The following is a 22,423-nucleotide window of genomic DNA, read 5'->3' as shown; positions in this document are numbered from 1 at the left end:
TAATAACAATGAAGATGCGGAAAGGTGGATTTTCAAGCAGGACAGAGTGCAATGGAACAGACTATTCCTTTCTTTTACTGCTCAAACTTGTAAGATCAAAGCCCTGCTGGAGAAAACAAGAATTGCTATTATTTCTCTTCTACTCCTTTTTATTGCTCCTTTTCTAGGAAGAAATGTTCAAAGTAGTAAAAATCAATACCCTCTCTGTCAACTTGAGCACCACTGAATGCTAAAAGCCAAGCGGAGCAACAATAATGTGGAAAAATCTTTTACTTTGTTTCAACTGAGTTTTTTCAATCTTTAAAGCAAAGCAGCAGTGTTGACTTCTAATCCTGGAGGCTGCTACATAAATAGTTGCTAAAAGCTCTGGTACACCTATTGCCAATGTATGGTGAAGGTTTTAGAAATTAGAAATTCCTGTCACTCTTCCAGTGTCTCTGAAGCAGTGTTCTGGCGCTAGTCTGCTGGTAATCCCAGAGAGAAATCAGCTCTGATGGAATCTATGTCTTTTTATTTCTTGTACAAAGCAGGCAGAATGCTGCAAAATGAGGGCCAAGGGCAGCAACTGCAGTACTGATAGCAGTACTGATAGCAGTCCTTCACATGTCTGCAGGTGAGGGAAGCCTGGCCACCCCAGGACTTGGGCAGAAAGCTTTCCACATCAGCCTTGCACTGTCACTTCTCCCAGTTTCAGTTATAGCTATCCGCTGGTACTTTTAGGCTGCAAAAACTTAAAAGAGTCATTTAGACCCACTGAATTCAATGAGATTACTGATGTAACCAAAGTCAGGCACATGCTTAAGTCTTTACTAGGTCAGAGCTTAAAATACCATTGCAACCAGCACTGTGCAGTATCTCCATGGATATTTTAAACAGACGCCTTACGAGCTATACAAAGTCTTCTGTTAATTTGAATAAACTTTTTAGTTGACACTTTTTGCATACAGAGTATTTTTACTTGAGGGACAGCTTATAAATCTTCTAAACCTCCCCGGTTTATATAGCTATGTAAGTAACAGAATTATACCAAGATGAATTTTTCTGTGGTACTCAATACACAGACGGGGATTTCCTGATACAAACATTTCCTACTACAAGCTGAGTGTGCATTCCTGAAAAGTGCCACAGTTGGTGATTTCACAGATGCAAATCAAATTTCCCCCCAAGAATTATGGAAGGGCAGTGGGTGGGATTTGTGCTTCAGAATTATGCACAGTTTAAATACTGGGGGACAGTATTTAACAACATGTGATCCAATTCATATGCCAATGTCACTGCCTAAAAAATAATAACAGAAAAATTATTAGGAAACTCTTTGTAAGTTTTTAAGTGAAACATCAGTTGTGGTCTGGCACACCAGAGTTCAAAAATGACAAGGATGACATAGAGAATAAATATATGGGAGCAGGACCATCAGGACTGTCAACTTGGCACATCAGTGGTTGGTAGGGGCAGAAAAAGTGGATAAAATGCTACTTTTCAGCAACTTGTTTCTCAGCACTTGGTTTTGTAGTAGCTGAAGATGGTGATGACTTTTTTTTTAATAAAAATTGATGACATGACTGGACATTGATCTGGGATTTTGAGCAGTATATATTTTTATAACATAAGATCAAGTTTTGCAATCCCCTGATGACCTTGTCCAACTGTTCTCAGAACAGACTATTGGTCTGAAAGATCTCAGCCACTTCATCTTAGTTGGAGTAATCTTGCTGTCTCTTTCTGAATCATTATATATATTTCTTTTTATCATCTTTGTCATCTTATTTCAGGCTCTCCCTTTTTGTCAAGGTCAGTCAAGTCAACCAAGAGAGAAGTACAAAAAGCCTGAGAACTGATTAGTGTAAGATGGTGTTAAATGATGAACGGCAGAACTCCTAAAACTTGCATCAGGAAGATAAATGGTCTGTTACTGTACATTTCCTGATTATTTACTCACATGACACGTAAAACAACTGCATAAAAGGTGAATGGTTTTGTTACTCCTTATTATTAGAATTTGTTCCCAGAACTGTTGTTCCCAGATAGATGTTTTCACATAACCTTCCTAAGGACATTTTGGCAAATTTGACCTACAGGGACAGAGAAAGTGAGCCTTAATTTCAGTTTTTGTGGGGATCAATGAAAGGAGAAAAGGAGGTGACAAAAAAGCTGTGCTTCACAGTAAGTTCCTAATTTGTTAGACAGCACTGCCCAATTCTTACACCACTCCATTATGTCCACTATCTCGCTGCAATGCAGTTACGGCTTGTGTGAATCGTATTTCCAGAACTGCTATACTTTTAAATTTACAGTTTGAAAAATCAGATATTGCGCACCTCTGAAAAGCTGACCTTCCACCAATTATTTCTCACATACATTTTTCTGAACTTGATTTCATGCATACATTCATCTGACTGGACTTTATGCTGCAGTTGGCCTCCATGGAGCATGGTTATGTTTCTGTCCCAAAACCTTACTCTTTTCTTGGCTTCCATCCTGATTCACGTGTACCTAAGAACCATAAAACATGAGGCCAACTTGAATAAAATCAAAACAATTCCTAATCTTCTGTGTCTCTGATATTTTGGTGATCAGTTTGAGTTTTCTATATAGATTAAAAGTTTTATTCATTAACCTAGAAAGCCTTACTTGTTAACCTTCAAACCAAGAATGCGTCACTAGAATGACTGAATCTACAAGCTGTTAATTTCCACAGAGGGAAATAAATAATTGCAGCCCTTTTTTATTATCCCCTTAGACAGTCATATCAGTGTCTGACTGATTGTTAAGTAGGATTGACTACTGGCTAGTTCTAATTTCAAGCCAAATCTTCCACCTGTTTCTTTTCTTGCACGTTGCTATGGTGAAGATTATCATAGACTGCATACAACAGTGAAACACAGAAGGATCACTGAAAAAAACATCCAGACAAAGACATGTAATAATAACTGAACAAAAGCATACTGCTTGGTAGGTGCCATTAAGCACTCATATTTTTCTGGCCATGTTTTGCTGCTGACCTATCCAGAAATATATTTGGAATCATAAACTTTAAATTGTTTCAATTTTCCTGAGAAAATCTTTCTAACAAATACAAAAAATTGTCATTACATATCTCATTAGGTCAAGGGCTGTATTGTGTGCTGGCACTGCAGCTCCTACCTCTTTTGGCTACTTTCATTCACACCCCGTTAGCTCTCCTGGGCTGTGATGCTTCAGTCACTGAGGATTAACATCCCACAAAGAGATGGGAATATTTTGCGGAGCTCAGGCCAGAAAAAGCCAAACAAAGTGCCCTTATCTGTAGGTGCCTGTGTGGGTAGGCTGTCACAGTTCCAATGCAATTCATGAATGCTGGATATTTGCATTGCATATTCAAGTTCGGCAGAACTTGAAACCCAAAGGGCAAAGTATACTCTTGATAATCCTAGGAACTTATAAATGTTCCTCAGATATTACAGTAATGTCTGGAATTGAGTTTAAAAGCTTTATTTTAAAGGCAAACACTTCATAATCTCTCCTCTAAAAGGACCCTCCCCACTGGATGACAATGCTTTGAAGGGAGAAGCAAAATACTAGTGCTAATCTTCCATTAAGTTCTCTTGCTGTTACTCTAAAGTGCCAGATCTCAGTTTCATTTTAACTTCATTTCCCCTGAGATACAAGCCCCTTCTACCCTCTCAAATGGGTCCATTTACTTTTATGATGTCTTTCCAGTGGTTTCCTCATATATTGTTTCAGTGGGATGGGTATTATTGGGCAGCCACTAAAGTTCAAGATCAATTCCAACAACCCTCTTGGGAGCATGTTTGAGTCCAAATGATTCAAACTCTTTCTTTGGCAAAAGACTCCTCTAGTTAAGTGGGAATCTTGCCTGTAAAAGAGAAATGGGCTCCAAATGTTCTTGTAAGAAGGATGTCCTGTGAAGGCATCTAATCTGTAGTAGCAGAAATGAATAACATTGAAAATCACAAATTTTCTTCTAGCAGAACCTCTGGAGCTTTGGAAGATGGTCAAGGCCATTTGGGACAGAATCGTCTGAGCAGAAGTCACAAAAGCAGAAAATTTTCTGGCAATATTCCAGTAACAGAAACAAGAGATTTCCGTAGTTTGAGGGGAAGTAAAAAGTTCACTAAAATTTTAAAGGCTGTAAAGCAATCATTTTTATTTCAAGTCCAAACTGAATTTATTCAGAACTATATATCCATCCTTAATTATCCTTCACTGAGTCCTCTCAAGCAGGACAGTCCAGAGCTACAAGTACCAAATGGGATGAAGTTTCTGTGTTCCACACTGGACCTGACAGTGTTTCAGGATATGTGCCTCAGCTCATATCCCTGCATGTCACTTTTCCCCAGTATAAAATGGTGACATTCTTTCTGTTCTTGTAGGCTGGACCACACACTGTTTTTCAGATTTCATGGCAAATTATTAGAAACACGGGCTAATGGTATTAATTGTACATTAATTATTCACTCGGTGGTCAATTATTAATTAGTAAAGGTCTTGTTTTACTCTAGGTTGAAATGGATTGTTAGGTACTTGGAAATTATTATTAATACACTGTAACTCCATCAGTTTTTGCAGCACTCTGTTTTGCAATTCAGTTTCAGTGGAATGTACTTTCCAAACCTTTACATTCAACGGTAAGGCAGATACAAACATTGAAGCCAAATGCTACAGTGAGATTCCTCAGCAGCACAGACACATGGTTAAGAGCTTTTAGCTTTCTTCATGAGGGATTACATACAACCTGAAATATTTGGCTGGTGCACTGTGCCTGGTTTGGTCCCTGCCTCTTAATAGGAATGCAAGAAGTGCAATCAGGAGCACTGTGTAAGTTGCCCAGAGTTATTCCTGGGACTAAAGCTACATCCCAACAGACAACCCATGTAAATAGGCCATGTGCAAACTTGTGGGATCATGAATGAATTCTCTTGTTTGGCTGCTGAGCCATTCTCTAAGGAGGCAGGGGATCCACCAGCTATCTGCAAGGTGCCAAGCTAAGCACTATAGGGTAATGCAGAGCATGGTTATATCTTCTGGTTTCATAACTACATTCCTTCACACACAAGAAAGAAAAAAAAGATGTCATAAATTTACCAGCTAACCCTTTAGTTCACACCTCCTTAGAACAGAAGAGCCACTTTTCCACCCTAGAATAGAAGGTGTCCCTGCGGAGCTGATCCCTGCAATGGACAAAGACATAACTTCAGCTACTCCTTTTCTATTATGTTGAATGTCTCACCACAGGAACTGACTCAAATAAATAGTTGTGGCCCTTGTGAGTGTATTTTCCCCAGTGGTTCTGGCCTTTATGAAATCAAGTGTTAAGTCCTCTACATCTGTCCTTAACACTGTTTCCCTGTGTCCAGCTCTGGGATTTCCATTCGCTTTACACACCAAACCCAGATTTTGGCTTACATCCTCATGAGCCTCCCCTCTGAGATATCTAAGCCTCAGACATCTGTAAGTCAACTTTCAGTCCAAAATGGACTTACTAGGTTAAATAATTTAATCACTTACTGGAAATAATGACTAGGAAATAAACGAATCGTGATTCCACAGGCTTTAAAATAGCTTAGTGCTTCTTTGTGAAGATGTAAGAGCTTCCCGTTTTCACTGTTTTCATCTGGTTTTGGGAGCTTCATTTTTAATTTCAGTTTTTTCCTCCTGCCACTGACCAGCAATGGCTTGTTAGAGGAACCTGAAGCTGGAATTAGGAAGGAGTTTAGAGCATATATATGAATGATCAGAAATGAGCTGGGGACCACCAAGGCAGAGTTTCACGACCCTGGGGCAAGAGATGTCCATCAAGGGCTCCAGGAGAACATAGTAAATGAGCCATAATAAGTCCCAGTGGGACTTGGAGAGTTTAGTTTTAGTTCCTGAGCTGCAAAGCACCCAGGGCAGCAGCCAGGCTGGCTCAACAAGGATTATGTGCTGTAATGGTTAAAGTCTTGGCACCAATCTCAGGTCTTCCTCTATTCGTATTCTCAGTGGTGGGTTTGTATCAGTGTTAGGAGATTTGGAAAAAAGGATTAATATGAATACTTTGGTATTGTTTTATATGAAAGGTGCACAAACCCTAAAAAGACTATTCACAGCATAAAGTCAAGAGTTTGGCAGACAGACAAGCCTAAACTAGAGAGATGTCTGGTTAAAGGAATTCACCCCATGAAAGACCACCTGAAGGCGTAGGGATTTTGCACTGCACTAAACTACTCAAGGTTTCCATTGGTAATGGCTCTCAAGTTTTTGAGGCTGCTCAACGTGCCTGAGTTTTACAAACTGCTGGAGGTATTTGTTAAAGTTTTTTGGGTTACTTGATTTCCTACTCCAAAGCAAATGCCAATTTTTCAAATTTCCCCCCTCATAATATATGTAAATTTTGAAGTCTTGCTACAGAAATAAAATTGAGAAAGTCAGATTTAGAGGTAAAAAATATGTCCTTTGGAAAGTATTAGAATTTTTTTCAAGAAAAATATTAGAGAAAATTAAGTATACTGCTATGAAATATGGGTTGAAGACCAGAAAAAAGTCAGTAGCATGTGCTAATAGAAAAGGCAAAACAAAATATGACACAAAGATAAAATCCAAACTAAATGGTCTCCTTTGTTTGGATTAAACTTCCTCAATATCAACATGTTCTGACAAAACATTTCAATTTTGCCAAAATTGCATTTTCTGGCAGAAATGGACTCTGTAAAAAGGTTTTGACTAGCACATGTATGCCAAGTGATTCCTTTTGTGTGTTGTGGTTTTCATCCACCGTGGATTGAACTTTTACTGAGCCTCATTCATTCATCTGCCCCACCATAAAAATGCACGGCTATTTTAAGCACGTTGTAAAGTGAAGCATGTCACTTGGCCAAGCTGCCCAGTTGTGGGAGTGTGGCACGGGAATCCCTCTCTGCACCCACCCACGCCCAGCCTTGCCACCCCCCGGGATGCATCAACCCCGCAAGCCCAACGGGAGCAAGCGCAAAGTGCCTCCTTCTGGAGATGTCTGTAACTTCAGCTCACCCGCAGCAGCCGGCATGGCTCATATAATGAGATATCTATCTGCATTTCTCTTTCTCCCCCTCTCAAACATCTTTCTTTACATAAGGAAAGCTGCTTTCTCCCTTCTGAGCACTGAGCCAATAAACCCATCACAAAAGGCATCTGTTGCCAGAGTCCAGAAAGGGTTAAGGCAGCAGTTGGAGAGGTTTGGGGTGACGTGTGCTTCTGGACGCCTGAGAAGTCTCTTGAAGGTAGTTCCCCTCTGGTGAGGATGGGAGCGTGCTGAGGTCTGAAATCCGAGATCCCTCGCAGCCTGGAGCTGGTGAGGTCCCAGTAAAAGCTGTTTGCCTGCTTTCCCTTCCTGAGCAGTCACACCGCTGCACTGGCCTGGGCAGCATGGAGCGAGCACCCTGGACACTTGTAGGACTCACTCTTCTCCAGCTCCTGCTCATCTCCTGCTTGCCAAGAGGTACTGTAAGAGAGCGTGTGTGTTCCCGGCATGGGCGAATGAGTCCCTTTCCTTCAGTGTGGTCAGAGGGGTTTCATCTCATGCGCTGTCATGGGAAGCAGAGAGATCTGCAGGGACAGCAATAATAGAAAGAAGGGGCTCTGCTTTATGTATTTTTTTTCTTGCCAGCATGGAGTGTGTGTGTGTGTGTAGGTTTACCCAGGAATGATTTTCAGGCAAACTTAATAGCCTTAAAAAGAAACAACTGGCTGAATTTGTTTGCCAATGGCCATTAAGAAAAAGGTATGCAGTCACTTTGCTTATTACTCCTTTTATTTTCTCAACACTCAGTGCTACGGAAATGATGATAAAAAGAGGCATTTAAGTCTCTGAATTGTAAAGCGTAATTTGTTTACTTTGGCAAGACGAGATTTTCCTCTCCAGCCCCAACACCAAGAATGAAGGCAAGGGAGAAAAAAAGTGAAGGAAAAAAAAGAAAACAAAACCCACACATTGTTTCCAATCTGGGATTTAGTTCTGCCAATATTATTCTTTCGAAGGGGAAGCCTTGTTAAAGCAGAACGATCTTTTTTATACTCAAGCCCCATCCCAGTTTCTGCTGAACCAGCATGTATTATCTTGATAAGGTTGAGCAAAAAGCATTTACTGTTGAGCGCAAATTTGCTGTAGTTATGGCCACGAACCCGGGCTGTTTACACCTGGAGGTGTCTGGACCTGCTTGCAGCAGCCAGCTGTCAGCATCGTGGGCTGCTTTCTTGGGAGCTGCAGCCCTAAGGACTGGGAGGTGAGGTGCCCTCAAGTCACCCACCCTTGAAGCTGCTGCATATTTCGGCACTGCTGACTCCTCTTCCCAGGGGAGCTGTCAGATCGGCAGGCACTCAGATCTCAGTGACTGTAAAGAATTGGTGTCAAGGATGGTGCTTCAGAGCCCCCCTCACAAGGGGCCCCGGCAGAGGGTCTGCCTCTGCAGAGCCCTCCCCTGCTGACCCCGCAGGACACAGGGAACAGGTGATGATCAGGGATGTCTGCCCACCAGGCGGGCCACCAGCACCTGCAGCCATGCTGGGAGGCTGGCCTCCTGCCAAAGCTCCCCCTGGGTCACAAGCACAGCGAGCTTCTTCCTACCTCTGGGCCACATGCACGGACTTGTCCCTGCAGTGGCCTGTCCCTCAGACATGTGCCACCTTGCACTCTGGCCAAGCGAGGTGGCTCCATGGCATGTGCTGGAGTGGCACGGAACTATCCCTATCAGTGGCAGAGCATCCCCAGGCACAGGCTATGGCTGTCAGGCAGCATAAACACATCCTGCTGCAGGGGCAGCACATCTTTCTCATGGCAAGAATCTGCTCCACAGAGTAATCCAGCACCGAGTCCCCCCAGCAGCAGCGATGAGGGGAGGCAGGAGGAAGGACAACGATGGGCAGTGGGACACAAGGTCTGTGGGGCTGTGAGCTTTGGAGGGAGGGTGCTGGTTGCCCCAACACCCACTCCTCATGCACCAGGGGCAATGTGGGAAGAGCCTGTGGGACACATGGATGTGAGCCGTCCCCTCTCCCCCTGCCCTTCCTTGCCACGCCTCCCCTGCCCTGGTGCTGGTAGTGGAGCAGCTGGTGGCACTTGCCCAGCACACAGCTGGCAGCATGAGGGGGCCAGGAGCTCCCCTGCAGTCACAGCAGGAGGGGCTCTCAGAGACAGGGGAGCGACTCAGAAGTGCAGTGGCCTTAACATGTCAGGGCAGGTTGGAAAATAGCATTTTGTCTCCTCCTCACAGATGTATCCAATTTTTATCCATATTTATCACACCCAGTTGCACACGGCCTGCCTCGAGAGTTGGGGGCAGGAGTCAGGGCGGTCTGGGAATTTATTTTTTGGAATAAACTTGGAGTGCAAGTGACTCATGTTTCCTTAAAAATATATGTGTGGTTTTGTGTGTTTCTGCCTATCTAAACCCTTCCCAACCTCTCTTCCCCTCCCCCTCCAGCCTCTGTCTAGAGAAGTGAAGGCCAGATGCACTCAGACACATCCAGATGCATTCAATCTTACCAAATGGGTTACTTCAGTTCACAAGTTTAGGCTTCTAGCATGGACAAAGGGAAAGGGACTTGCTTTTTATTTTGGAAAAAAAGCTGGGGTTACTCGCTTTTGACCCTGAGGCCTCTTCAAGTAGCTCCCAGGTGTCCCTGCAAGCCTGCCAGTGCCCAGGATTTTTCTCTCCACCGGCCCTGAAGGGCTGCTCACCACCATAGGACGATGCAGTTGTCAGCAGCAGGACCTGCCTTGGGCATGTGGATGCCCCTCTTCCTCCTGCAAGACCAGGGACATGATGAGGGGCAAACTGGAAGGAAAGTCACAGGGCAGGGAGGAAAGAGATCAGCAGGGACAGAGGCCTGGCAGACTGAGGGCATCTTCAGTCCTTGGTTAGGGCTGGACTACACACTCCAGGGGAGATGTAAGGACTAAAATTTGAGGAGAGTTGCCGCTGTCTGTGTGGACTGTTTCTATCTGGACAACATTAACTGTGAGCAAGTTGTCAACACGTTGCAGGTCTCACTCCATTACAAGAGACAAACCCTCAAGACAGGTCCAGCACCATTCCTCTACGTTTAGGACACGAGGACATTCTCATGTTATGTGGTCATGAATTTCAATACAGCAGCTGCTTCTTCTCTGCATACTTCCAAACATTCTCCTCTATTGCAGAAGTCTAACCTCATCAACACTGTCACTAACTCAAAAGTTCTACATTCATTACTTGTTCCTGTTCCTTGTCTTGCAGCACAGAGAAAACAAATTCTCTTCATGGTCATACTAGTACAATTTTTCTGTCCAGAATAAGATCTTATCCCAGAAAGAATCAAAGCCTAAAGGGTAATGTGGCAAGCTCTGAGTTTTAGCCTTAACCTGGCTATTTCTTCCTGTCACAGCTTTTCTCAGATGAAGCCACAAGGCCACAGTGCCAATAATAAAATCACAAATGTCAGGTCATAAATACAGAGAAGAAACTAAAGAAGGGGGTATTTAAAAAGGACAGTCTAATTAGTGTGCATTTATTAAGATTCCACTTAGTATTGTAGATTTCCTCGTGTGTTCTCCCACTGGGTTTGATTTTTTTTTTTTAATAAAAATCCTTTCTTTCTGCCTCTCCCCACTTGCCACTTTGTGAAAGCACATACTATTGGCAGAAAAGGATGCTAACTGACTCTGCAGAAGCAGCAGTCTAATTATTCAACAAAGGTCTCTGACCATAAAGTAAGCACAATGAGTAAAACTAAAACAGGGATGTATTTTAGCTCCTCTTTTAATTAGCCCAGCTGCTGAAAAGAGTAATAGGTACATAATTTCTAAAGAGAAGCAAGTGGTTTTAGAGACAGCATTATCCCTTTCATCCTCTTAACACATCAAATAGACAAATAGACATAATTTGCACAGTAGTTTATCTGAGGCAAAAAGGTTAACAATAAAGACCCGCGCTTTCCTTTATTATTGAGGGTTTGGGGTACATCATGTTCCAAGAGCCCCAGTAAAAGTCTCTTAAAGGGAACATCCCTCTTCTCTTCCAAGGTCTCTTCCTCTTGGCCTTACTGAAATCAAGTGGAGAATTTTACTATTCATCACAATGGAGCCACAGTTTCAGCCAGCGTTGTGCTCAGAGCATTTCCTGTTGTTAATGTCCACACACCTGATTCCTGTGGGGTGAGGCCCAGCTGCACAATGACAGTAGAGCCAAGTGAGAAAGGAGCAGAAAAATGAGATGGACCTAAAGAAAGTGTAAGCTGCTACCAGGGTTCATCTCTGTTGAAGCTGTTTTTTCTTTAATGACAAAGCTTCCTTTCAGAACTATTACATGGCCAAATATTCCCTACTAACAGCCTTAAGAAACTGCTCCTTCAAATTCAACTGCTTGTTTCTTTGGCGGAAAACAGTAGTTGTTGTTGAGCAGCATGCGGAAAACTTAAGTTGAAATCAAATACAAAGGGACATGTTCTCACCTGTGGAACATGAACTGGTTAAACAATCACTTTGAAAAAGTCATCCTCTATGGACTCAAATTCTACAGATGTATCTGTATCTCCTCTTACTGACACTGCACAGTTACTGCAAATGGCACTTTTCAAAGGAACTTGAAATAATATTTCTTTGAGCTTAAGTAGCGTTTACCAATTTACTGATGGATAAATTGAGGCATGGAAGGAGAACCTTTGCAGGATAACAGAATGGAATTGTGGGATAGGAAGTTCTCCCCAAGGACAGAGATGACAAACTGGTTTTCTGCTCAATCAGTTGTCTCATCCCTCCACATAGCAGCTACTGTCAGCACACATACAGGGAGTGGGAATGGGAAGTCAGGGAGAGGAGAGAGAAAAATATCCCATCTCAGCAGCAGCACAGGCTTATATCATCTTAAAGTGACTGTACTCTAAAAAAATTCTCATTCTTCCAAAGAAGTGGCAGACACAAGAGATAATTGGTATAAGTGGGCTTGCTTCAATTCACCTTAGTTCTTAGCTATACAATTTTCCCAGATCTCAGATCTTTGGAGCAGAAATCCCTTTGTATCTTAAAAGGTATCTATGATGTACAAATTCACTATAGCAAAAGATTAGTCAGCTCATGCTGACATTTTACCATGATGAGCTGCCTGACCCACCCCTGAGGCAGCCATGTGCTTCTGAATCTGCTCCTGAATCACCAAAGCTTTAAGCCTGATCTCAGCTCTGGGGATGAGGGGAGGCAGCACCATCACCAAGGTGAATTGTTGTTGGACTGACACTGCCAACAAGGTGGACATTGCCTGGGAGCATCACCTCCTACTGCTGTCCTACAAAATCCATCACTGACAGCCTCTAGGATCTGACATGTGCTGTAGGGATTAGGAAGACTTGCTAGGTGCAGATGTCAATGGCAAGCATGAAAGTATTGCCATCTGAATCTGAAAATGTTGATCTCCCACCGCTGGACCCAAAGCATCTGGTGAAGTGTTGTGTTGGGCTGTGCCAAGCTCCTGAGCCAAGCAGGTCTTCCCTCCAGCACACGCCCTGGACATTTGTGTGCTTTCCCAACACAGGCATTTCTTGCTTGGTTTCCATGGTCTTGACCTGCTTCCATGTGAGCTGTTTATGTCTGGATTTAATGGGCTTTTCTTCCATCATTAAAATCTCATAAATTAATCCACTGTTTATTTGCCTGTCCAGAGTCTTATTTGTTCTTTGCAGCTAAATATTTTGCATGGGTTGTCAAGCAGCTTCTCCCAGCTTGTCCCAAAATCAAAGACACAGTCACTGCCTGCAAGCCAGACTGCCTGCTTGGAAGATTATCAAAGTAAAGCTCACAAAACACCCCACAATTATCTCTGCCACAGCTGGCTGAGGCCTCGCTTTCAGTATTTTACTCAGTCAATAAATCTTCCCCAACTTTTCCCTGCCTCATTCTCTTCTGTTTTGGGGTGATAATGGCCAAGTGTGTGGGGGGGAGCTGCCAATGGTTACCCATCCCCAAATAAACAAGTGGGAGCAGGGTTATGCCTCTGCCTCCCTGGAGCATAGGCTGAGCTCAGCCACACAAACAAACATTGATTACACACATAAGTGGCTCTGTGCATATCCCTCTTAAACTTCTGAGGCAAAGGTTTTATTTGCCTTTTTTTTGGTAGCCCAGAGACAAAACAAAAGGAATCCTGCCATTATTAAAGGGGTGCATAAAGTCTTCAATCAAATTTCTTTAAAGAATATCTTCTACAGAACCTCAAAATAATAGATTCCATGATTTCTGTGAAGAAAATCCTAGAAGGGCAACTTTAAAAAAATCTCAAATCCACATATTTCCTTGGTGAGGCTATATGAATTGCCCAAACTGTAGAAACTGAGAACCTGAAAGGGAATTAAATTGTCAGTAAATCAAAAGACAGTTTATTTTCATTGTCTAAGTTGAGACAAAGGCAAGAAGTGAGCAAACAGCATTTTTAGGTGGCAGCAAGTATATTTTCACAATTCTTTAAGCAGAGATCTGCTGCTCCATTCTTAACACTAAATATTACCTCAAGGTCAACTTATTTTACAAATACACACATTTGATCCACCAAGAATAAGTATGGCCTCTGCTTTTTGGCTCTTTTGTGTACACAAGATCTTCATAAAAAAATAAATATGCATATTGCCCCCATTCACACCCTCTACACACACGCAAACACGTGTAATATTTTAGGGAAGAATAGAGAATTTAGATTGAAAGGGACTTCTGTAAGTCACATGATCCAGCACATCTTGGTGCTAACTTGCAAGTTAAGTTGTGTTGCTCACAGCCTTATCTTGCCAGGGTTTGAGTTCCTGCAAGGATGGAGACATTCCTTTATCACCCCAATGTAACTTTGCCTGGGAATATTTGTATCATTTTACAGACAGAAACTTCTTGGATAATATAGCCGCTTTATTAATAGACTTTAGCAATCTTGAGATAAATTAGATTTCTAGATTGAGTTAGAAAAGATGAGAATTTGAAGGAAGCCTTAGAAAATCTTTGAGTGTTGGGTAGTTATTAGTCAGACTTTGGAGAGTACTGCTTCAGCAAGGAGTGAGACCCCCACTTTATACACCAGAGACACAGCTATTGTCTGTCTTGTATGGCAAGATGTACCAAACCGAGTGTCAGTTCTACTGAGATAATTAGATGCGTGTAATTAATTTTACCTGGAATATGAATCAGATACAATTCATAGATAAAAGGCTTAATTAAAAGAGAATAATAGCCATAGGTTAAGAAGTCCCAGCTTGGCCAGGTTGGTTGACTGCCGTTCTGGGAATTAGAAGGCATGAATTTAATTCCTGACTCTGCCATTGTTTTTCTCTGGGACCTTGAGCAAAGTCACTTCACCTCCCTCGTGCTTCATTTTCCCATCTGGAAAGAGGACTTTGTAAAGCACGTCAAGATCTACAGACAAAAGGGTCTATAACTGCTGAACACTAAGGTTATTTCAATGCAAGATTCCACTACTGGAATAAAGAATTATAGAACCTTATTGACAGCTGACAGAAGAAGCTTTTTCTTTTTGGAATGATTGTAGGCGCAGAGATGGGGGATGGAAAGGTTTCAGTGAAAACAGCAGCCTCATTCCTAAAGCTAGAGCAGCAGTGGACTCTCCCTGGTTGGTACACCAGGCACAAGGGAAAGGCTCAGTTCTGAGGAGCACAAAGGGCTGCATTTTATTTCCCAGCCAAAGGGGGGGAAAAAAAAGAAGAAACAATTTGGTGGTCCTTTTTATATAGAGTCAGTAAAAATCATTAGGGGAGAAGATAAGCTTCTGGGAACCAGGCATGAGGTCATGAAGAGTCAAGTGAGACAGAGCAGCAAGGCTCAGTGGTAGGGAGCTGCAGCAGGCACAGTAATTAGATTATCAGTGACAATGAAACAAAAAACAGTTGTGTGAGAAGAGAGCCAGGTACAGGCATGGATGGGAGTGCTCCACCTTAGAGATGCATGGCTTGTTTCATGACAAGGCAACCCTGTTTCAGAGTTTAATACACAAGGAAAAAGGTTGTTACCTAACCACAATTTAAAAAAAAAAAAAAAAGAAAGAAAGAAAAAAGAGGAGGATAGAAGGGGAAAAAAGATCTAGTCTCATTATGTTTCCTTCATGTCTCATCTTTCTAGTCTGCTCTCTCTTTTTACTATCAAACTCCATGAAAGCAGTCATCAGGGCTGTCAGCTGGTTAGAAGGCACGCTGACAGCTCTGTGCACTCCTTAGATCTCTCTTTGTAGGATTTAGACAGCACGCTGGTGGGGAAAGACAGGATCTGCACTTATTGTGGCAGTCCTGAGTCACAGTCTGAGGTTGTTTCTTAAAAGGGTACTTCCAGAATAGCTTAAATATCATATGAGGTTATGCTAAATAATAGAAAGATGTTACCATATTAGAAATGCCAGGCAAAATGAACCTTTAAAAATAACGAAAAATCTTGTTTCCTCTGGCAGTGAAGTCAAATGTAACAACATGTGCTTCTGAGTGAAAATAGGGAGTGAAACCAGCTAAAATCCAACTTTAAAAGTGGCCTTTCCTGGTGGGCCCCCTAGTTTTTAAGAATAGCAAATTCACAAGCAGAAATACAACCAGAACATGCTATCATAGTTTAAATAATCTAAACTATATATGATGCTGTAAAGCAGTCCTGCAATCTGAAGAAATTTTCTCATGTGATGTCATCCTCTGTGGAGTTTTAAAGCTGTTTTCCCACAGAAGTGGGAAGGCCTTGCAGAGAAAGTGAACATATTCCTTCCCTCTGGTCTGTTTGCAAAACTCCTGCATGTTCTTTAGACACCCAAACCATGCTGACATTTCAGGCTCATGTTACCACATAGTTTGGGTTCTTCTGGGCGGAAGACCTTGGCCAGCCTCATGCCATCCATGATCTGACTAATCACTGGATAATAGATCCTGCCAGTCCTCACCAGATAATGGATTACTTCCGTGTGTCCTCCTCTCTGTTCTCTGCAGAGTACACAGTGATCAATGAAAACTGCCCAGGAGCCGAGTGGAATATCATGTGTCGGGAATGCTGCGAATATGACCAAATCGAGTGCATCTGCCCAGGACAGAAACAAAGAGTGGGCTACACCATTCCCTGCTGCAGGAATGAGGAGAACGAGTGTGACTCCTGTTTAATCCACCCAGGTATGTTTATGGCTGCCCTGCATTCACACCAAATCTTCGGCCATGGCATCATGGCAGATGCTGAGCAGGGCAGTGGTGAGCAGGCACATCTCACTGAGGCATGGGATTGTCTTGCATTTCCTCAGGAACTTCATCTGCCACTCTGCTGACAGCAGCAAGACACTTGGTAACGTTCCCCCAAAGCAGGTAACATCACTGCCCAAAAAGAAATAACACACTTTCTACCAGCCGTGTTGTCCTCAGGATGTCTTGGGCAGGCTTGGGAGCTGCCAAAGGGTGACACAATTGCTGGCTTCACACCAAGAGTGTTTTGGTGGTGCTCTGGGATGATTTGCATCCCCAAAGCAAGAAAGAAGAGACAACTTGGAAGTCCCACTAGTAAAGAGGAAAAAGAAAAGTGAAAGGTGAGAAGAGGAGAGAGCAGGAGGAGCTAGGACCAGTTTAGAAGTCATCAGAATCATTTGGGCTGGGCCCAAGTGGCACCAGCACACGCATTCAGACTCCTGAGAGAGGCGTTTACAGTTGGAGCAATGAGATTTAGAGGTTTGGGCAAGTCAGAGCAGGACTTTGGTTCCAAATCTCAGAGTCTGAGCTGCCTAGGGCATGGCGGTTGGGTATGGTTCCAGTGGGGAAGCTGTCAGCGCCACAGCAGTCACTAATGTCATTGGCATTTTCTGTGGAAAAGACAGAGAAGCTGCTCCTCTTCCTGCAGGACAATCCACCTTGGCTTTCATCTAACACAGTGGCTCTCTTTTTAGGCTGCACCATCTTTGAGAACTGCAAGTCCTGTCGCAATGGCTCCTGGGGAGGGACACTTGACGACTTCTACATCAAGGGTATCTACTGTGCAGAGTGCAGAGCCGGCTGGTATGGAGGGGACTGCATGAGTAAGTGTCCTACAGGGGCAGGGAGGGATGCTAGGGGCAGGGAGTGGTGGGACAGAGCCAGGGCCATGCTGTGCCTTTGCAGCTATTCCTGTACTCTTGCAAAGGGCTCAAGCAGGAGAAGGCAAACACAACCAGGCAGTCAGCAGATCTACAATTAGGAAAGCTTCTCTCCCAGTGCTTCTCTGAGAGGAATTGGACTGGGCCCCATGTCGTGGTGTGTTAGAACCCTCCTAAATGTCTGTTTTGGTTTGGTTTATTTTAAAACTTTAACTACCGTGACTCCGGAAATGTTCTGTAATCTGCATTTCTTGGACGCAATTCATCACAGCCCCAGAGCATAAGAATAAACATTTACAAGGCCAACAGCTTTAGCAAAGAGCTTACTCTCTATCCTCCTTCAACCCCTGCTAGCCCCAAGGAAGTCCCAGTGTTTCCTCCCTTTGTCACACATCTTCAACACACTCCAAGGCACCTCTAGAAAGCACTGTCTTGCAACTTCTGACTCCATCATGACCATGAGTGTTTCAGGGCCTCGTAGGGATATCTAAAGGTTTTGTTCCTGATGGTGTGCAAAAGCTCCTGCTTTTTAGTTTTTTTAAGTTGTTAATCCCAACTCTGTCTTTCAATAATGAATTCCATCAGCTAATAGTATAGTGTTTAAGACTGGTATTTCCTTTACCAATTTCCCACCAGTGAAGGTGGGACAGTCTCTTTGTTCATATTTATCTGGAAGGGATGAAAGCAGAGTCTGCTTTCCCCACTCTGTTCTGTCCATTGCACTACATACCTTAGGCTTGTGTCCTGTTAGTCATTCATTTTAAAGCAACAATTTAACTTGCTTTCACAACATTGCCCATGACCATTCAGGAGGTGAAAGCATATGAAATAAAATCATTGCTTCAAACAGCAGAATGAGCTTTGTCTCAGCAAAAGAGCTAACAGAGTCAGCAACAGAGCTAACTCAACCTTAAAGCTTTGGAAGTTGATAAACTTCTTCCCTTGCTGTTTATGGTGTGATTTCTGAGAGCACTTTAAAGTCCCATTTGCTCTAGGTCAATGTTAGAGCTTCTCTGGAATTGTCTTTAAAAGCAGAGCCAAGAAAGAGTCATTAACTCATCTAATTTTTCCTCCATCTGCCTGAGTATATTGGTTGCCTACTGTATATTTCAGTCTATTATTTATACTTATATTGAAGAAAAATACACCTTCATACAGAGGTCTATTTGGACTTTTTTGCAGTACTGAAATTTTGGACAGCTTTGTCTTATAGTGGTTTTCTTACTATTTGCTCTTTTAAGAGAAGCAGTGTGACACTCAGATGAGGACTCTTTAATGTGATTCTGTGGTACTTGAGAGGCAGGGTAGGAAGGTCAGATAGTGCTGTTGTTGTCCCTTCCACTCTTAAAGTGGGGACACCGAGGATAGGTGTGACTCCAGCACATCCTGAGCTCCCCTTTTGTGGCTCTCATGGCTATCTCAATTTTGGTCTTGATGGTAGGCTCAGGCATGCAGAGACTGCATGTCTGGAAAGCAGCCTATAACCATGATGGGTGCTGGACTGCGGGCTCACAGCGGTGTGGCTTTGGGTCTGGAGGGTGGCCAGTAAGTAGCCTTTGAATGCCAGCAGGCACTGGCTGCTGGAGCCGTGGATGTACTAACACATCACAGCTGGGAGAGCACAGGAAGAGACATCGCTCTTTGGTACCTGCGCACGGCATCGCAGCTGAAACTTTGCAGCCAGCCCTGGGTACCTCGCCAGCGGCAGAGGGCAAGTAAATCCCAGAATTACAAACAAGCGCCACCACGGTAATGGAGGGATGTAATCTGCCTACTTCGTCCTCCACTGCCAATGCCAGAGCTGCCGGGGCGCGGCCCGGCCCCTCGGGCAGAGCGGGAGGCGCGGGCGGGCGGCAGCTCCCGGCTCCCGGCGGGGCGGCCCGCGGAGGGAGCGCCGGGCTCTGTCTCCCTCTCGTGGGGCCGGCGGGCGCTGCGCGGTGCTGCGGCTCCGGCGCCGGGCCCGACCGGGAGGGCGAGCACCGCTCCGGCCGCGTCCCTGCGCTGCCGGGCCGTGCTGAGGTGCGGGCACCGCATCCTGCGGCCACCGCCCCGGCCGGCCGCGGGCCCCGCCGGCACCGGCGCCTCACGGGCGGTAGGTGGCGGCCGGGGGCCCCGCAGGAGGCCGTGCCGTGAGGCCCCGTCATCCCGGGGGAAAGGCGCGAGGAGGGGAGTGCGGGGCATGCGGAGGATCCAGCGGGCAGGATCAGTGCCTGTTTAACACTGTGCGCGGCGGGGGAACTGAATGGCACGGTCTGGGTACCCCCGGGAGAGCAGTAAGGCCTGGCCCCGGGGCAGCGCTCGAGGGGCTGAGTGCGTTCACCAGCGCAGGGTGAGCCCCCGGGAGAGATTTGTGGGAACTGCCAGCAAAAGTAGTGATGATGGAGGGCCGTGGCAAGGAAGAAGTACCATGGGATGGCTCATGGGTCTGTCCGGTTTGTAGCATCCACTGGCATAGCTGGAAGTGTGGGCATGGCTGAAAACCCACCAAAGGACACCAGATCATTTGGTAAAACAATAAATTATATAGGTTAGGCCAAAGGAGTGTTATTAGGAGATAAACACGCTGACTAGATTTAATTGGGTGCTAGGGCATTTCCTAATGGGACTTTTGTTGGCTTGAATTATCATGACCTAAAAGGCACATCAGGTGTCATCAGAAGAAAACCAACCCTGCAGAACCCTTTCCCCTGTACCGTGCACTCCAACAGCTTTTGTCAACCCCCAGTTGTAATGTCACTTTAAGGCACATGCTCCATCAAAGCAGGGGAGAAAGTGGTGTTTTCTAACAGCTGTCCTCAGCTCTGCTGTCCAAATGTGGACCTTCTGCAAGACAACAGTATTTGTGGTTTCTGAAACTTTGTGAACATCAGTGTTTCACATAATACTGGTGACCAACAACCAACAGGAAGCAGCAAGTTGTGACAAGTGACAGCTGCCTTCCCATATCAGCCTGTTTCTGAATAGCAGTAACTTTCCTACTGTCTTTCTCCTCTGTTCAGTCATCTTGACCTTTGAAGGAGCCTCACATCTAAGATGCAGCACTCAAACAGAAGATAATGAGTTCTTACCAGAGGTCATCTCAGGACCTCTCCCTCCATCGACCCATGGGTCTCTGTGGGCTACAACTCAGAGGTCTCCTGAATTTTTTTATTCTCTGTTAGTAACAAGCCTTGGAGGAAATCTTACTGTGGCCCTGAAAGCTGCCTTTTTTTCAGGAACAGGAACGGAACAAGGATGCTGATACTCTGCCAAAGTGGTTTATTTTTTTGTAAATGAGGCAGAATTTGCCAGCATTTGTGTTTATGATGTAAATTATTTTTGAGAGCTTTCCAGGTCTCCCGCAGATTTAGAATAGGAAGAGAAAAGACTCTTTTTGATCAACATATGATTGAACTATTGGTCTGGGGAGTCAGCCTAACTTCTGCTAGAAGGGCTGGAGATTTAAGAGCACAGATTCGATGTGACCGCAAAGGTGCTTCGTGCAGAGATGGGTGGGAGCAAACCTGAGAACGTTCTTTTGGAGAGGGTCACTGAATGGCTCCTCTTTAGTCTCTGGACCACCTGCTTTGCTGGCCAAACCTACTTCCTCGGCGCCAGCGTTCAGAGAGTTCAGGCTGTACCACGGCAAACAGAGAAGTGTGTTTAGTATGCCATGCATACAAGTATCTCTTTGCACCAGTTCTTTGGCTTTCCTTTGTTAAAGGCATCGAAAACTCAAAAGCCCTTCAGGACGAAAGGGAAACTTTCTTTGAGGTGGTCCAAGCCCCCTGTCAAACCCTCTGAAGATTTCTAGCAGCTTTGTCTCAGGCTGTTTTTGAGGCAGGAGCCAATGGCAGCACAAGGGCCTGTTTCTTGCTGTGGGAAGGAGCATTATCATTTTCACCACAGCAGATCCTGCTGTACTCGTTGAATCCTAATGTGGTTGCTGGGCACACTCATTAATCCTTGCCTTTTACAGAGGGAACTGAGCGAGCCACAGAAGAGGATGAAACACTTTTGAGGAACTCTTCTGAGCAGGTTTTCTGTTTCCTTGGGTCCTGCTTAATTAAGGGTAACTGAGGGTAAATGAACAAAGGGTATTTTATTTGAGCAACACTTTCTTAAGAAGAAAGAGGAGGAATTGACCTGCAGTCTTCATGTTTCCCCATAGACCAGATGCAGCAGGATTGATTTCCAGACACTATGATCAATGGGAACCACAGATGCTCTGTACTTCACCAAATCAGGTCACTGTCACCCTTTCTCCCTAGGGAAGGAAGGGCCCGGAGGCGAGTGTTCAAACCCGCTGTTTCAGTAGGAAACATTCATCTGGGGTTACTGGTTAAAAGCTGTGGGTTTCTCTAGGGAGACAGACGGAAGCAGCAGTTCTGTTGGACTAAAGAGGTAAAAAGAAGTGAGAGAATTGCTGTGGAGGTCTTTTGGGTGATTTGACTTTTTACTTATCCTCATCTGTGGTGTGTAGGCTCTCCTGATTAGGTGACGCTGTTAGACTGAATTGCAATTTTTGGCTTACAGATACAGCCTCATACTCCAGAAACCAACAGAAGGCTTACCAGGGGATGTAGCCATGTGCAAGAATCCACTCGGAAAGATGTAGTCAGGAAAATAGAAACTGAGAAATTAGCTCTGTCTGGTACATAGTGATTTAACTGTGCATTTTGCTAGGACTTGCATGTACAGATCACAGTAAGTTCTGCAAAAATCACTAAGCAACTTTTCATCTTCCACAGAGGAAAATATCATTAGCCATATTTTATAGCTGGGAAAAAGGGAGAGGTTACTGAAGGTGAGAGAACTCTCTGGGCTAAAAATGTTCAGCATTCAAGATGAGGAATTAGGATAACTATCCCTGGACAGATGCCTAGGGACAGCTGCAGGATAGTCATGAAAAGATATTGCTTCCCCGGTGTGACCTTGTCTGCTGTTTGTACAGCTCATTGTCCTCTGATGGTTTTCTTAGACTGGGCACAAATGACTGAAACACTTCATCTTATCCTGTTGGTGCTGGGCACTGAAGTACATTCCATAGTATCGTGAAAAACTGAGAGCAGCACAGGCAGAGTGGAACAAGACTAGAGGAAGGATAAGAATGAACCTGAAAGAAGGGATAAGGGCTGTATATTCTGTATGTGTCACACTGAGTCATCAGTGTCACAGTGATGACAGAGGAGCTGTGATGTTTATATATCTTCACTGGCATGGTGGCATTAACATGAAAGGATGATGTAGTGAATCCTGAGGACAAATGTGTCTTCTGGGAATACATCAGCTCTTTTTCCTCCTAGAGTCTCCTTATGAAGGACTAGAAACCATGATGTTGGGTGCCACAGATTTTTCTCTCATTCTTTTGCTCACTTGAG

At 44.2% G+C, this 22,423-nt stretch overlaps 1 protein-coding gene across 2 annotated transcripts in view; it reads left to right on the top strand.

Moving 5' to 3' along the window:
• Positions 1 to 7,275: 7,275 nt before the first annotated feature.
• The window catches only part of PAMR1 (peptidase domain containing associated with muscle regeneration 1), a 55,983-nt gene continuing 40,835 nt past the window's right edge, over positions 7,276 to 22,423 (top strand). For both annotated transcript variants that reach the window (XM_069015943.1, XM_069015941.1), the window contains exons 1-3: positions 7,276 to 7,456; positions 15,943 to 16,119; positions 16,878 to 17,006. In XM_069015943.1, coding sequence (XP_068872044.1) covers positions 7,384 to 7,456; positions 15,943 to 16,119; positions 16,878 to 17,006 — 379 coding nt within the window. In that variant the 5' untranslated portion in view covers positions 7,276 to 7,383. The remainder of the gene's footprint in view (positions 7,457 to 15,942; positions 16,120 to 16,877; positions 17,007 to 22,423) is intronic.

The sequence above is a fragment of the Aphelocoma coerulescens genome, chromosome 5, assembly GCF_041296385.1.
Source record: "Aphelocoma coerulescens isolate FSJ_1873_10779 chromosome 5, UR_Acoe_1.0, whole genome shotgun sequence".
Classification (NCBI taxonomy): Eukaryota; Metazoa; Chordata; class Aves; order Passeriformes; family Corvidae; genus Aphelocoma; species Aphelocoma coerulescens.
Note: the sequence above shows the minus strand (reverse complement) of the source record. Positions and strands in the feature narration are given on the sequence as shown.